Source organism: Typopeltis vanoorti, chromosome 26 (assembly GCF_054136105.1).
Source record: "Typopeltis vanoorti isolate ZY-2024b chromosome 26, IOZ_Tvanoo_1.0, whole genome shotgun sequence".
Taxonomy (NCBI): domain Eukaryota; kingdom Metazoa; phylum Arthropoda; class Arachnida; order Uropygi; family Thelyphonidae; genus Typopeltis; species Typopeltis vanoorti.
Window position 1 is genome coordinate 32,095,459 of NC_143574.1, and position 15,549 is coordinate 32,111,007.

The window sequence follows — 15,549 nt, forward strand, 5'->3', positions numbered from 1 at the left end:
TGGTTAGTTAGTACGTGTATTTTTTAGTGATGAATTCACCACAGGTTTCATTATATAAAAACATATAGAGAATATAATGTTCCATTTACAACATATAACTGTAATGTTTTGAACAGCTTTTCTATTGGATCTTGTCATATGCCTTTTCCAAATCTACAGAACTTAAAGTCCTTCTTATATTCCCATGATTACTCAGATATACTGTCAAAGTGAAAATCTGATCGTGACAACTCTATATAGCTTAATCTTAGCTTGTTCTTCAAATTTCTTTCCCTTTTGAAAATTTTCTTAGCTTTTTCTCAAGTATGCTTATATTAATCTTACCTGGAACACTCATTAAAGTAATTCTTCTGTAACTCTCACTTTTTTTTTTTTTTTACCTCCTTTTTATAGATGGGTGCTATGAGGGCTCTACTAAAATAATCTGGAATTCAGACTCTGGTTAACAGGAGAAAGAGGGGTGATATGATACAGGTCTATAAACTTTTGAGTGGGTATTATAGAATAGTATCTGATGAAATTTTTCATTATGGAAGTTAAGTTTGTTCACAGTAAGAAAGGGGTAAGAGCTAGATTTTTCTCTTACAAAGCAGTGAGTGAGTGGAATAGTTTGCCTTTAGGGTATAGTGAGTGCATCTAGTGTGAAAGAATTTAAGGGAAGGTATGACAGCTGGTTTGGATGATTTATAGCCTCTCTCAATGAGTCCTTGACTCATAATAATAATAATAATTCAATCCTCAGACCAGGCTTTCGAATTATGCAGTATAGCCACTGTAATTTATATCTACATGTTTCTGATCAAATATCATCTACTCCAGATGCTTTTCCATATTTCTTGTTTTGAATGGCTTTTCTACCTCAAGTATTGATATGTATTCTATTCCTGATTGCATTCCTATTGAATGTTTACTACCACTGTGCTGTCACTGCTTGTTTCATACTTCTGGCTATATTTAGCAATCTTTCAGTCATTATTCTAGACATCTAAAATATCTATCATCTTTAGTTTTCATGTCCCTTTATTATCTCTTATTCCTTTTACATTAGATTCTTTTCTCCATTTTTAAGCTTTTTCAATATCAATCCAAATAATTTGTCGCCTTCATGATATTTATTTTCTATGTTCATGTTCTTACCAAAGTCTTTCCATGACTTTTGTTTAGCTAGTTTTATACACTGATTTGTGTTCTACATTTTTCTCTATATAATATCTCATGGTATTAATATTCTCTCAGAGCATGAACTGATTTACTTGTCAGCATATTTCAATAGGCTTTCTTCTTTTCCTTGAATGCTTCTTTAACTTCCGAGTTCACCATGAGGTTCTGATTTTGCTATCTTTACAACCAACTTCATCATATGCCTCTCTGGCTAAATCTAATGTTTTCTTCAGGGTCTGCCATTGAATCTCCACAGTTTGTTTCTTGTTTTCAAAACTTTCATTTTTTCTTGAATTATATTTGTCTATTTGAGTCTATAGTTCATATCTGAAAGATGTTCAACATTGATTATTTTAAACTCTTTATTACAGATTCTTCTTTTTAATATGATATTCAATTTTACTCTTTTCAAAACTAAATGCTGATCACTTCCTACTTCAAATCCTTTATATGTTCTTGTGTCCTCAACAAGTATGAAGATATCACTATCAAGAATAACATAGTCAATGGTACCTCTTTTATTTTTTGTATTTTCTCTCCATGTGAATTTTTGCACATCTTTATGTTGGAACATGGTATTAATAATGACCAGTAAAAGTCAGGAACAAAAATTCAGCAGGCACTTACCATTATTATTAGCTTTTCTCTTTTCTTCAAATTTTCCCAAAACATTTATATGTGTGTGGGGTAATCATTTTTTACTCTGATGTTTAGCTCTCCAACAAGAAACAAACTGATTTTTTTAGAAATACTTGTGCCATAATTGTATGACAAAATAATATGTGAATCCAAGATAAGGACGAAGAAAGAATTAAACTTTAACAGCCAAATATTTCAACCTAAAAACTAAAGATCATCATCAGTGGCATAAAGCTAGTGGAGTACAAGATAGAATGCAAATAATGGATTAATTAAAATGATAAGAGCTCTGTGTTGGCATAAATAGAATAACCAAATGGTTAACAGAAGAAGCGTTAGATTACTTAAAATATATATATATAAAATTATTAGTAATGTGTGATATGAGTATGACTTTCCCATATTTTCGGTAAGGAGAGACAGTCATTCCAATTCAGGTTTGAATGATGCGATATTTATTCGCTTCAGATTTTTTTTTTTTTTAATAATCTGATGCTTTTTCTGTTAAACTTACACTGTTCTATTTATACCAATACTGCCTGCCATTTAAGAAGATTGTCCTCGTGTCTTTTCATTTTTGCCTGAACATAACATCTTATATTCAGGCGTGGTTGGTCGAGTGGTTAGTGCATCCGCTCTCCAGTGAAAAGGCTGCGGGTTCAAATCCCGCCGTGGGCATGGATGTTTATGATTGTCTGTGAAAGGACTAGTGGTGGTAGTTGGCAGTAGATGGCAGTGGTGTTAGATGATGAAGGTTGGTGGAGTAGTGAGACAAAAAGTTGTGGAGTAGATGGATGCCCTCCCTCGATGAGTCTTTGGGCTCCCTGGAAGTGTGATGTAATAATAGTAATATTTGTTGCTTAGAAGACTCTCATCTAGTTTCATTTCTTTTCCAATAATGGTGCCAATCATGAACTCTGATAATGGTGATTTGGCAGTGTACCAGTGGCTGACTTTTCATTATTTGCCCTGGTTTTCTGACAAAAACAGTGTATATGTGTGTGTGCGGTGGTTGTTTAATTGGATGACACTCCAGCTGGCATGAAATTCCATCAAGATGTACCATTATTTTATTATGATTCAAGCTAATAAGAATACAATTTCATCAGCTAAATCCCAAATTGTCAAAACATCCTCATTTGTTCAGTATCCAAGCAGATAGATACTAGCATGATGTACCATGAGAAAGTGAGGATTGGATATTAGGCTAAAGATCTGGGTGTTTTTTTCCTCTTCATTCCTTAAGTAGATACGAGGAGGTCTCTTCCCAGTATGTAACTTTGCCTTAGGCAACTTCTTGATTTCACACTTGGCCCACAAACAGTAAAAAGATCCCGCTGAGTGTGTTCAAATAATCTGACTATAAAAAGGAAGAAAAAGTTCTTAAAATAAAGATATTATTTCATCCAGCGAACATCAGTAAATAAATAATCTAGAAATGGGATCTGTAGAATGCAGTGACACATATCTTCAGTTTTTTATGATACTGTCCTAGACAGACTGCATGCAGACTCCTAGTGTCCCTACCATAAAGTCTTACATAGAGAGGCATTTCTCGTTTATGGAACTTTATACTGAGTTATGCACACTGTCAAAATAGCAGGATGTTCGGAATAAAGATGATCTTCAGCTTCTTGTAGACAGATGCAAAGATCTTACAAAACCTAACAGGTGATGAAATGCAGGAGCTCCTCTTTGAGGATGTCATAAGGATTCACCCATTCCTTCATTCAACTGGGGTCACTGCACATGAAATCATCAAACCAAATTTAAAGTGCATAATTTTGTATTTTGATGAAAGTGAGTTATGTGGTTACTTATTCTTTAGAGAGATTTTTTTTTTTTAGTTTTCCTGACATCCTATTAATTATGAATTAATAGGATGTCAGGATTTTATTCATGATTAATATTAATTATGAATAAAAAAATGGCAACCATTTTTTATTCAGAGGATCCACAGAATTTTCAAAATTTTGGAAGACTAAAATTTAATCGCAGCTTATTTCCAGATTGTCGAATTATTTTATTTTTTAATGCCATTGTAATGTTCAAGGCATGTAATTTTTTTACTTCAATTTTTGAAATTAATTTTTTCAAGATGGCGGCCAGTAAGTGTTTCTAAGTGTTCTTTTCCTCATTTTGTACTCATCCCTGTAGACTCTGCATTGAATTTACAACTCTCATTTTTTGTGTTTTATGTGTACACATAGTGGGATATGTATGTGCCAAATCATCTTGATTGAAGCATTTCAATGGGGGGGGGGGGGTGAGAGTGCAAAGTTAGTAACAAAATTAAAAATGGCTGATTCTGAAGCTCAAAACAGTTATGTGGGCAGGGACCAAATTAAAAAAAATTGAAATTTTTATGAGAAATACCTTAATCAGGTGGCTATAAAGCAAAATTCTCATTATTTTCATCCTTTCAGAATGGAGAGCCTTTTGAAAAAAGGCTCTCCATTCTGAAAGGATGCAAAGATAGTTTGCAAAGAAAACTATAATTTTCTGTTGCATATTTAGCACACTTAGCAAAACAATTTCTTTTCGATTCCTGAGTGGTGAGCCATGTGAGAAAAGCATATAGGGAGTAAAAAATAAATCAAGGAAAATTAACATTTATTAATTTAATTTATAATGACACTGTAAACTGTGCTCTCAATTTAAGTTCTAGCCATACTGTCGGTATAAAATTCTATTTTTTTTTTTTTAAATCTACTGAAGACAATGAACATGGAAGCAAGCTGTTTAAAGAAAGATTTAAAAAAGCAGAAAATTAACACAAAAATGTATCACATCTATGCCTCAGATGATGAGAAAAATGTTGCTGTCCTCCACTATTTCTGCTTCAGGGAGCTTTGAAATTGTTCCAGCCACTCCACTCAAGCATCAAAGGTTATTTCATGACTGAATCATTATGTCTGATGTGCTTACAATGGTAATTATTAAAATTAAAATTGACAATAAGATCATATATTTTGAAAAAATAAACTTTAAAAATTTAAAACAGAACCAAATTTTATAAGTACGTTTAACTGCAGTGTATTTGTTCTTTGCAAATCCTAGTGCAGTGCTTTTGAAACTTTTCATGTTGGTGACACACTTTTTAGACAAACATAATTTCGCAGCACAGTAATTCAGTCTGATGTGCCTCTCATGGGTCACGTGGCCAGATCAGATGTAGTTTAAGTATATGCTTTTACAATTATATTTTGTATAACTTTTAGAAGGTTTATTTAAAAATCTCTTCCTGTTCATCCGATACCGGGTTAATAAAAATTCACTATTTATAGTAAGTGATTAATCACTTACTCCTTTTAAAACCGATCCCATCATTACTATAACAAGCAACTCCTTTTGATATTTGATAAGATCAAATATCATATAACTCCTTTAAAGGTTGCGTGATATAGTTAGACTATACTCATCTTGAGGGCAGGACACAGTCTATTAGCAAACCAGAGGTTAAACTTGTTTCACGACACAACCTATCTCATGAAAACCTTTCATTTTTATTAAAAATATATAATACAGTATGATCGAATAAAAAATACATCAAGTGAGCTGAAATGATTCTCTCTTCTTATCAATGTATTTAATATAGGGAAAACAGATTTCATAGCTCGCTGGTTGAGTTTTTTCGATCATACTGTATTTTTATATATAATAAAATATACAAAATAAAAATATATAATATATTTATATTTATTTCCAAGATTAATGACATTGCTATAAGAAATAGAAAGAAAAGAAAGAAATTTTAATGAGATATATGAGCTTCATGGCATGAACACAGCGTTTCAAGATTTGGTGGAATAGTAGATAAAGACACTCGCATTTCGTCATCAAGCATTCTTAAGCTTCCACATTTCAATGTCTTCAAGTTTGCCATCGTTGAAAAGGATACTTCACACATGTATGTAGTAGGTGGAAAGCTGAATTTTTAATGCTTTTTTACCTATGTTTGGATGCATTTTTGAAACACAAATCCAAAAGTTGTCTAAATCACCCTATTCATACATCATTAATAGACTTCAATCATTTTTTATTTCAGCTAATTCTTCTTCTTCAATAAGTGACAAGTTAATCGTTGCAGTTGAAAAAAGTGGATTTCTGATCCAATCATAGTCTTGTATTTAAATATTTGGGAAGTAGTGATGAATTTTCTCTCCAAGCATTGTTAAATGGTCAACAATTAGTGAGCTGATATCACATTTTAGTTCACAGTCTGCAATTTTGGAAAACATTTCAAAATTTCCTTCTTTCACTTTCCTTTTCCAAATTTTTATCTTGTCTCTCATAGCACAAATTTTATCCACCACTGTTAAGATATTTTATCCTTTTCCTTGCATGCTGGTGTTTATTTTATTCAAGTGTTCAAATATGTCAGCAAGATATGCTAATTTTGTGCACCATAATTTGTTTTGAATTAGATTGCAGAATTCATTTTGTTGATTTTCCTCAAAAAGTTTAAGCATCGTTTCCCTCAATTCATATACACGACAAAGCACTCGACCTCTTGACAGCCAACGAACTTCTGAGTGTAGTATAAGTTTTTTAAATTTTTTCCCCATATCTTCACAAATTTTAGCAAATAATCTTGATTTAAGAGGTCTACTTTTAATGTAATTGACCATTTGAATAACTTTGTCCATAACCTTTTTTAATTCATTACCAGTAGTTTGCACAATTAGTGCATCGCGATGTAAAAAGCAGTGAGTAATTATAATATTTTCATTCTCTTTCTTTGCTAAAGCTGTGAAACCTTTTGTTGAACCAACCATTGAAGGAGCGCCATCTGTGCATATTCCTACACAATTTAACCATAGCAAATTATTTTCCTTCATGAAGCAATCTACTGTTTTAAATATTATAATAAAATTAGTTTAATCCTTTATCCAAGTGTGAGCAAACAAAGTTTGCGCCTGAAGTATCTTCAGGACTAGGGTAAAGTTCTCCACCTTTGCAATGAGTTGCCCTGGTGTTGTATCACTTTACCCTAGTCCTGAAGATACTGCAGGCGCAAACTTTGTTTGCTCACACTTGGATAAAGGATTAAACTAATTTTATTATACTCTAACCAAGTGAAAAAATAAACTTTCAACATCTTTCTCTAAATCCAGAGTAATTTATTAAAAAAGGATGGCACACCATTTGGCAACTCCTATAGGTAGAGATGACCTGCTAATGCTTCTGCCTGGTATTTCCACTAGGGCCTGGCTCCCACTGAAGAGACCTCAATAAAGGTCGAAACTAGTCTGGGTAGTGGCCCTTCCTTTAATGCATAACATTAGACATATCCACAAGGAGATGTGTTTTGCATTATAGGAGATACTGAGCTAGGAGTGTTGGTAGCTTTCTCCGCCTTTGCAATGAGTTGCCCTGGTGTTGTATCACTTTACCCTAGTCCTGAAGATACTTCAGGCGCAAACTTTGTTTGCTCACACTTGGATAAAGGATTAAACTAATTTTATTATACTCTAACCAAGTGAAAAAATAAACTTTCAATAATTATACAACTCAGTCACTTGATGTTTTCAATTGGAATGACCCCACTTTTGGCTCATTTCCTCTGTATCCATATTCATGGTATGCATTACAATGGATATGTTCCCTTTATCTGCTTTGAGAATAATGATATTGTATTATAAATATTCCTTAGGGCTTTATATTTTGATAATATTATTATTGCCTGAACACGCAGATAAGAAAGCTAAACAAAATATATTTTGTTTAGCTTTCCAGTGTCTTCCTACAGAACAAATTTCTTCAAGTTGACTTGGTTTATGTCTAATTGGATTGTTGCTTTGCTAGATATAAATCTGCCAATAATTCCCCAAGTTTCTGTAGGCAATAATGCGGTTAAATTTAAGTTTGACATTTTTATACATAAACTTACATTTAACCATATCATTGCCTACAGAAACTTGAGGAATTATTGGCAGATTTATATTTAACAATGCAGCAATCCAAGTAGATAACTTGATGCAAAGAAATCCCATTAGACATGATCTAAGACTTAGATAACCCAGAAATCTCTTCTTCAGAGATTAAATGTAAACTGTTTTTAAGCTTTCAATAAGCAGGATGGGAGTGGCATTTCAGATAATGTAATTTATCTACCACCTAAAGGCATTTACCAACATCCACAACACAGCAGGATTCAAACTTGTTGGTTGAAGATCAGAGTTGCTATCCACTTGGCTATTAGGAGTGTACAACATAGTATATTTATAAGTCTATACCTACAGTTGGCTTTCACTAAAGCAAACATTGTTATAACAAACTCACTCAATTTAATAATAAACGAACAAGAAGTCCCAACCAAAGCTTAATAGCCATAACAATGCCATTCTAAAGGAAATTCATTATAGTAAATTATTCCTGTGATTCCTAAGGGTTTGCTATACTAAGAGTTGACTGTAGCAAATGATACATTCTCTGAGTAGAACTTTTTGACATATTTTGAAATATACTTTCTATTAGCTTAATTCAAAAACAATTTCTGAATCCCGTTAATGGCATAATTGTTTCTACAACTAATTAAGAAAATTGGGCATCCATTCTGGAAATGCATTTCAAAGGCTCAGTTATCCTTCTTAAGAATGTATCTTAAGATATAAAAGTATCTTCAACCTTTTGAATGGGATATCTGGATCAATAAAGCTGCTAGGCATATACAAGTATAAGAGTTATTATGCTTGTGATAACTATGTTGGCTAAAAAGGCCATTCAGGGAGTTCAGAATGTATCAAGAATGCAGATAAAAGAAGAACACATATGCCAAGTTTAGCTTTCTATACTAATTGAAAACAACATCATTTGAAATAAGTGTACTTTACATCTCTTATGACAACTATGTAAAAAAAAGTAAAGAAACAGCTGATGCATTCCTTTCCCCCACTCCTCAATGCAGTAAAAACCGAAGGTAAGATTTTGATTTATATATAGTCTATTTTGATTAAGCAATTTAATCAGAAGAAAACAAGATAAGAAAAACTATGTCCTCCATTAATGATGAAGTGCAAATGTTCTGAGTATGTATATATACAACATATCCTTTTCAATACCATAAATTACAACAGGCTTAGCCTTCTTGTATGTTATTTATTTATTTACACTGCATCAGCATTATCTAAAACATTGTAAATGAACTTTTATTTACACCTATCTAATAGTTTTTTTTAGCATAATGGCTAGCTAAGTAATTAGATAAATAATTAAATCATTTATGTGGATATATCACATTATTTCTTTATTTCAGAAGCATGTTACTAGAATTTTCTATATATACAGTTTTAAATAATTTAAGGAGGTTTTGTTTCTAAACAACATGCTTTAACACATGGAATACTTACCATAGAAATTTTTTTTATTAATTAAAAAAGATAAAAAAGATAACATCACTGAAATGTTGAGGATGCGGAATCAACACACTTATTCATTTAAGCTAACAAGGGGAGGGGGGGAGAGAGAGAGAATGTGAGCAAAAAAATAATTATAATTCCTTAATTACATACCTCAACTGAAGTGGAGAGTGGGGACTGGGAAGATGAAATACTAGGCTCTCTTCCTTTTTCTGTTGTCTTTTTATCTTGTTCTTTTTCATTTTGACCTTATGTGAAAAGGAAAAAATTATAAAATAATCTAAATTAAAAAATATAGAAATGGTGAATTGTGAAATATAAAATATTTGTGACAAAATATCAGATATTTTATTATATTTCAGTGCAAAATAGCTACCATTTTTACCTGTGTGCAATAGCACTTAAAGGTATGATTTGGGTTGTAACATAGTTTTATAAAAATTACATAGGTAGAGCAGAAATTATCAGAATAGTCACAAGGAGGTTCCACAATTCATAATATAGCAATTCATTTCCATATTAGCAGCATGGATTTTCATACTAATTGATAATATATGTAACAGCTCGGAATATACAAAGTTCATATTATATATATATATAAATAAAAATTTTAACAATGCAAAAACAAGAGAAAACCTTATATTAAAACTGATTTTAATTAAGTGAAAAAAAAGGAGAGTTATTAGGCACATTAAAAAGGTGAATAATCAATTCCTACTATCTGTGTAAAAAGATAATCAGCTTCTTAGGTAGCAGATGACAATGATTATTGCTTTTTTCCTATTCACAAATTAAGAATAACCGAACATGAATCTTTATACTGTATAACCGGATTATTAAGAGAGGGTTACTACATCATTAGGGGAATGCAATTTTACTCTGTATTACAATTATCAGGTAAAATACTATTATCTTTTTATTCAAAGTCACCCTCTCAACACACACACACAAATGTGGGCATTGCCACTAATTTCAATGAAATAGGATTGTTAGTTCTTATTCTCATAAGATCTGTTCTCATAAGGTACTATGTCGGTAAACAGACATAGTACCTTATGAGACATGTCTGTAAACCCATTACCAGATGTAATGCTGTAAACTTTGGAATGGCTTAGTATGACTTTTCCTGTCTTTACATCAATAAACCACAAACCAACCAATTGTTAAGTGCATATTCTTAAGATAGATAGTAAGATAGGAATGGATTATATAAAAAAAGATCAGCACTCTTTCTTTCTCAATTAATTGTCAGGCTTTCTGTCAAAAATTTATAGCATTTATAATTCTATAAATAGGAGTATACATGAAACAAAAATGAGAATGCTCAACAACTTTTTCTAAGGTTTTCAAATACCAAATTTGAATACAATTCATCCAGTCACAGCTGTAGAATAATATGCATACAGATAGACAAAACTTTCTTTTAGTGTTACATGGTGATCAGCATTGATTTTAGTAAAATTATGGAGACTACAACCAAGTTAGAAATAACTACTTTAATTTCCCAACATTTCAATACTCCAGATGATGACCATAATATCAAATCATTGTCACTTTGGCTTGCAGTTAAAAATGTAATGTAGCTTGTCTTTGTATATATAACTGAAAGCCAAAGTGACAATGATTTGATCAATCATTATTCTACAGGCCTGATCTCTAGTGAAAAAAAACTAAATCAAAGCTATATTCTATTTATAACTAAATTTGCTATCCCTAAATTTGCCCATCAGACAGTCCACCTCCTATCCAACTCACTAATCTATTAGCCTAACTTTATATAGTTAACTTTTTTCAGTACTGGAGATCCTACTTTTTTCACTACAAATATCCTAACTTCAGGACATGAGCTATAAAAAAGTTTGGAGGCAGGTGATTGCTCTTGAGAGTAATGGACAGGTAGTAATAATTGCATAAAAAAAAGAGTTAGATATATTAAATAGCAGTAGAACAAACAAACTGAAATCAAGAAAATATAATTTTTACTCAGTTCTGCTGGTTGAGTGATTAGGAATGAATTTTAACTAACCCATACATGAGAGGTAACAAAATTTTTAACACAATAATGTCATGTGTTGGTAGTGATTAAAGAAAAAGCAAGAAACTGTTGATGTTTTTCCTTGTACAGCTGAAGGTCATATGGATGGGGTAAATGGTTTAAGAAAGATTGATCCAACAAACAGAAGTAGACAAGAGCAACTTATAAATTACAAATTAATAAGTTGTTTTCATAAATTAGAGAGAAAGTGAAGTAATGATGGTCTCCAGTTTGGTAAAGCAATACCAATGAAAATACTTACAGAAAAGGGAGTCATCTATTAAGTGAACTGCCCTCTTCTAGATATCACTAAGCATCTTTAAAAAGGCTTTTGATGTGTGTTGAATGTGCAAGAAATGGAAAAGGACACATTTTTTTTGCAAGTTGAGAGGGCTAGGGGACAGAAAAGGCTAGAATATTTCAGTCCAAAAACAGAAATTTCATATTATCAAAGATAAGAGGAAATGAAGTGAGATCTTCAATCGAATTATTCCGGTTTTGTGACCACATGTTTATTAAAAAAAAAACAACTGTTTTTTAAAACTAAACAAGTACTAAAAACCAAACCCGACAAATTTCGTTAGTTATCTTCAGGGGTAAAGAGAACTAACAGTTTAAAGCACAAACTATAAGAAATTACAAAAAACAAGTTCATTTGTTGGTATTATGAACATGAAAAATCTTTGTGCTTTAAACTGTTAGTTCTCTTTAACTCTGAAGATGTTAGTCTGAAAACTAACGAAACTTGTTGGGTTTATTTTTTAGTACTTGTTTAGTTTTTAAAAAAAGTTTTTTTTTAATAAACATGTGGTCACAATACCGGAATAATTCGATTGAACTTCTTAACCACAGAAACCTCTGCATGATTATTGGAAGTGAAATCTTTTTCATGAGAAACAAGATTGCGTTTTGGTAGCTGAAATTCACTAGGTTGTCCTCACCTCAGTGGAGAATTGGAAAGGAGACCAGTGTTTAACAACATTGGTTATGGGAAATCTTGAAGCTTGGATCTTTTGTGCACAAGATCAGTGCACAAATGAAGAGGAATGGATAGTACTGCTATTAGTAAAACTATGGAAATGATGGATGGATGTGATTATAGTAACCATTAATGTTCAATATAGGAAAAAAGAGCATAAGGATGATAGTGCAGATGCCTGGGTTACTTGTGGGGAAATTTAAAGACTGGCAACTTAAATGCAAACGGTAGAAGGCAGACTAGATCATAAGATAGTCATCCCCATCAGTCATTATCGATCCACTGTTGGATGAAGACCTTTCGATGTTGACTCAAAGCCCATTGACAGGCTTCCTTCCCCATGTCACTCCAGCAAATTTGATGATTCATCAATTAACTGGTAATTAATTTACGGAATTAACAACGCATATAAAGTAAATTAATTAAAGATAACTTTAATGAATCACTTCTATATTTCGACAATGTCACATTGTCATCTTCAGGAACAAAGATATGGTATGTGCACTACAGGAACTAACAAAGCAAATGAGGCAGAAATTAAGACACTAATTTTGTTCCTAAAGTCCTAATGGTGCCCTCTTGCGGGCTAATTTGGTAGTCTTGGCCGTTGGGCTGAAGTTCTCATAATGAAAGTCTCCCAAATTTGGGGCAGTTTCATGCACCCAAATTTGTTGAGGTTAGGAACGTTTTTTAGAGCTGCTGAAGATTCTTTGAATAATCTTTCGTATTTAAACTTGCTGCGATGGATTATTTTTGTCTTCTTCCAACGAATTTTATGGTGGGTATCTAAGGCATGGTCTGCCAGCCCAGAGCGGCTGTACTGGTGAAACCGGATGTAGTCTTGGTGTTCTGAAATCCTGATATTTGTTGTTCTGCCTGTTTGGCCAAAGTAGGACAATTTGCAGCTGCAAGGGACCTGGTATACACCAGGTAGGTCTAGGGGAAGTGGTTGGTCTTTGGTAGAGCGGATAAGGGATGCCAACTTTTTATATGGTCTGTAACAGGAAGTAAGGTCATATTTCTTGAGGATATTAGTTATTTTTTCAGAGGTGCCCTGGATGTAGGGGATAGTGATAGACTTGGTGTAGTCTTTATTGTTGAGGGGGGGAGGGGGGTTGTGGTTTTCAGGTTTTAGTATTTTTTGGATTTTTTTGGGGTTATAGCCATTGGCTAAGAAAGTGTTGAGGATGTGGTTTAGTTCTATAGTCAGGGCCTTGTCATCTGAGCAGATTAATTTTGCCCTGTTATATAGTGTTTTTATCACCCCATATTGTTGTGTGTGTGGGGGGGGGATTGCTGGTGAATGTATCTGCCAGTGTGGGTGGGTTTTCTGTAAACAGAGAAAACCAAAGATCCATCAAGCTGGCGGGTGATTAAAGTGTCTAGGAAGGGTAGGGTGTTGTTTTCCTCTTTTTCTAAGGTGAACTGGACTCTGGGATGTTGGTTGTTTAAGTGTGTTAGGAAGGAGTGGAGTGAGTCTGAGCCATGTGGCCAAATAGCAAACACATCATCCACATAACGAAGCCAAATAGTGGGTTTTTGTGGGGCGGAGTTTAAGGCTTTTTCTTCAAATGTCTCCATAAAGAAATTGGCCAAGGGTGGGGAAAGTGGTGAACCCATGGCTGTCCCCTCTATCTGTTTGTAGAACTTTCCTTGCCAAACGAAATAGCCTGAGTTCATTGTGAACTGAAATAGGGCTGAGATATCGGGAGGAAACTTGGCTTGGATGAGCTCAAGGGTTTCTTTGAGTGGGACATTAGTGAATAGGGAGGAGACGTCAAAACTGACCATTATGTCAGTGTGTTGGAGTGTGAGGTTTTCTATACTGGCTTTAAAGTGGGCCGAGTTTTTTATGTGTGATGGTGTGTTGCCAGTGTAGTGTGTGAGCGTTTTGGCTAAATGTTTGGCTAATTTATATGTGGGGGAATCAATGCCATCCACTATGGGACGTAATGGCACATTTTGTTTATGTATTTTTGGGAGTCCATATAATCGGGGGGGTCTAGAGTTATAAGGTTTAAGCTTGTTGGTGACTTCCACAGGCCAAGAAGTGACTTTCTTAAGGAGTCTGTGGATAGTTCTAATCTGAGAGCTGGTCGGATTATATTCAATGGGGAGGTAAGTAGTACGGTCTCGTATTAAAGAATTTAGCTTACCTTTGTAGTCTTTTTGATTGAGTACCACAGTGGCGCTTCCCTTATCAGCTTTGGTGATTACTATTTTTTTGTTGTTTTTTAATTCTTGTATGGCTGTATATTCGTTTTTGGATAAGTTGGATTTTGGAGGTTAGGCTTTAGTGAGAACACCGACTACATCCAGTCTCACGTTGTTGGCGGTATGGATAGGCAGGTTATAGCCAAAAAATTAATCTGCTCAGATGACAAGGCCCTGACTATAGAACTAAACCACATCCTCAACACTTTCTTAGCCAATGGCTATAACCCCAAAAAAATCCAAAAAATACTAAAACCTGAAAACCACAACCCCCCTCCCCCCCTCAACAATAAAGACTACACCAAGTCTATCACTATCCCCTACATCCAGGGCACCTCTGAAAAAATAACTAATATCCTCAAGAAATATGACCTTACTTCCTGTTACAGACCATATAAAAAGTTGGCATCCCTTATCCGCTCTACCAAAGACCAACCACTTCCCCTAGACCTACCTGGTGTATACCAGGTCCCTTGCAGCTGCAAATTGTCCTACTTTGGCCAAACAGGCAGAACAACAAATATCAGGATTTCAGAACACCAAGACTACATCCGGTTTCACCAGTACAGCCGCTCTGGGCTGGCAGACCATGCCTTAGATACCCACCATAAAATTCGTTGGAAGAAGACAAAAATAATCCATCGCAGCAAGTTTAAATACGAAAGATTATTCAAAGAATCTTCAGCAGCTCTAAAAAACGTTCCTAACCTCAACAAATTTGGGTGCATGAAACTGCCCCAAATTTGGGAGACTTTCATTATGAGAACTTCAGCCCAACGGCCAAGACTACCAAATTAGCCCGCAAGAGGGCACCATTAGGACTTTAGGAACAAAATTAGTGTCTTAATTTCTGCCTCATTTGCTTTGTTAGTTCCTGTAGTGCACATACCATATCTTTATGTTCCTGAAGATGACAATGTGACATTGTCGAAATATAGAAGTGATTCATTAAAGTTATCTTTAATTAATTTACTTTATATGCGTTGTTAATTCCGTAAATTAATTACCAGTTATGTCTAACCAACGTATAAGTCTTACCACTAGAATCACGATTCATCAATTCATTGAAAGTTTATTTTTCACTTGGTTAGAATATAATAAATTTAGTTTAATCCTTTATCCAAGTGTGAGCAAACAAAGTTTGCACCTGAAAGTATCTT

General features: G+C 33.7%; 1 protein-coding gene across 1 annotated transcript in view; it reads right to left on the reverse strand.

Annotated features, from left to right (window-relative positions):
* The window catches only part of LOC150092464 (dynactin subunit 1-like), a 334,669-nt gene that overhangs the window by 238,663 nt on the left and 80,457 nt on the right, over nucleotides 1-15,549 (reverse strand). The window contains exon 5 of the mRNA XM_090414876.1: nucleotides 9,315-9,409. Coding sequence (XP_090271002.1) covers nucleotides 9,315-9,409 — 95 coding nt within the window. The remainder of the gene's footprint in view (nucleotides 1-9,314; nucleotides 9,410-15,549) is intronic.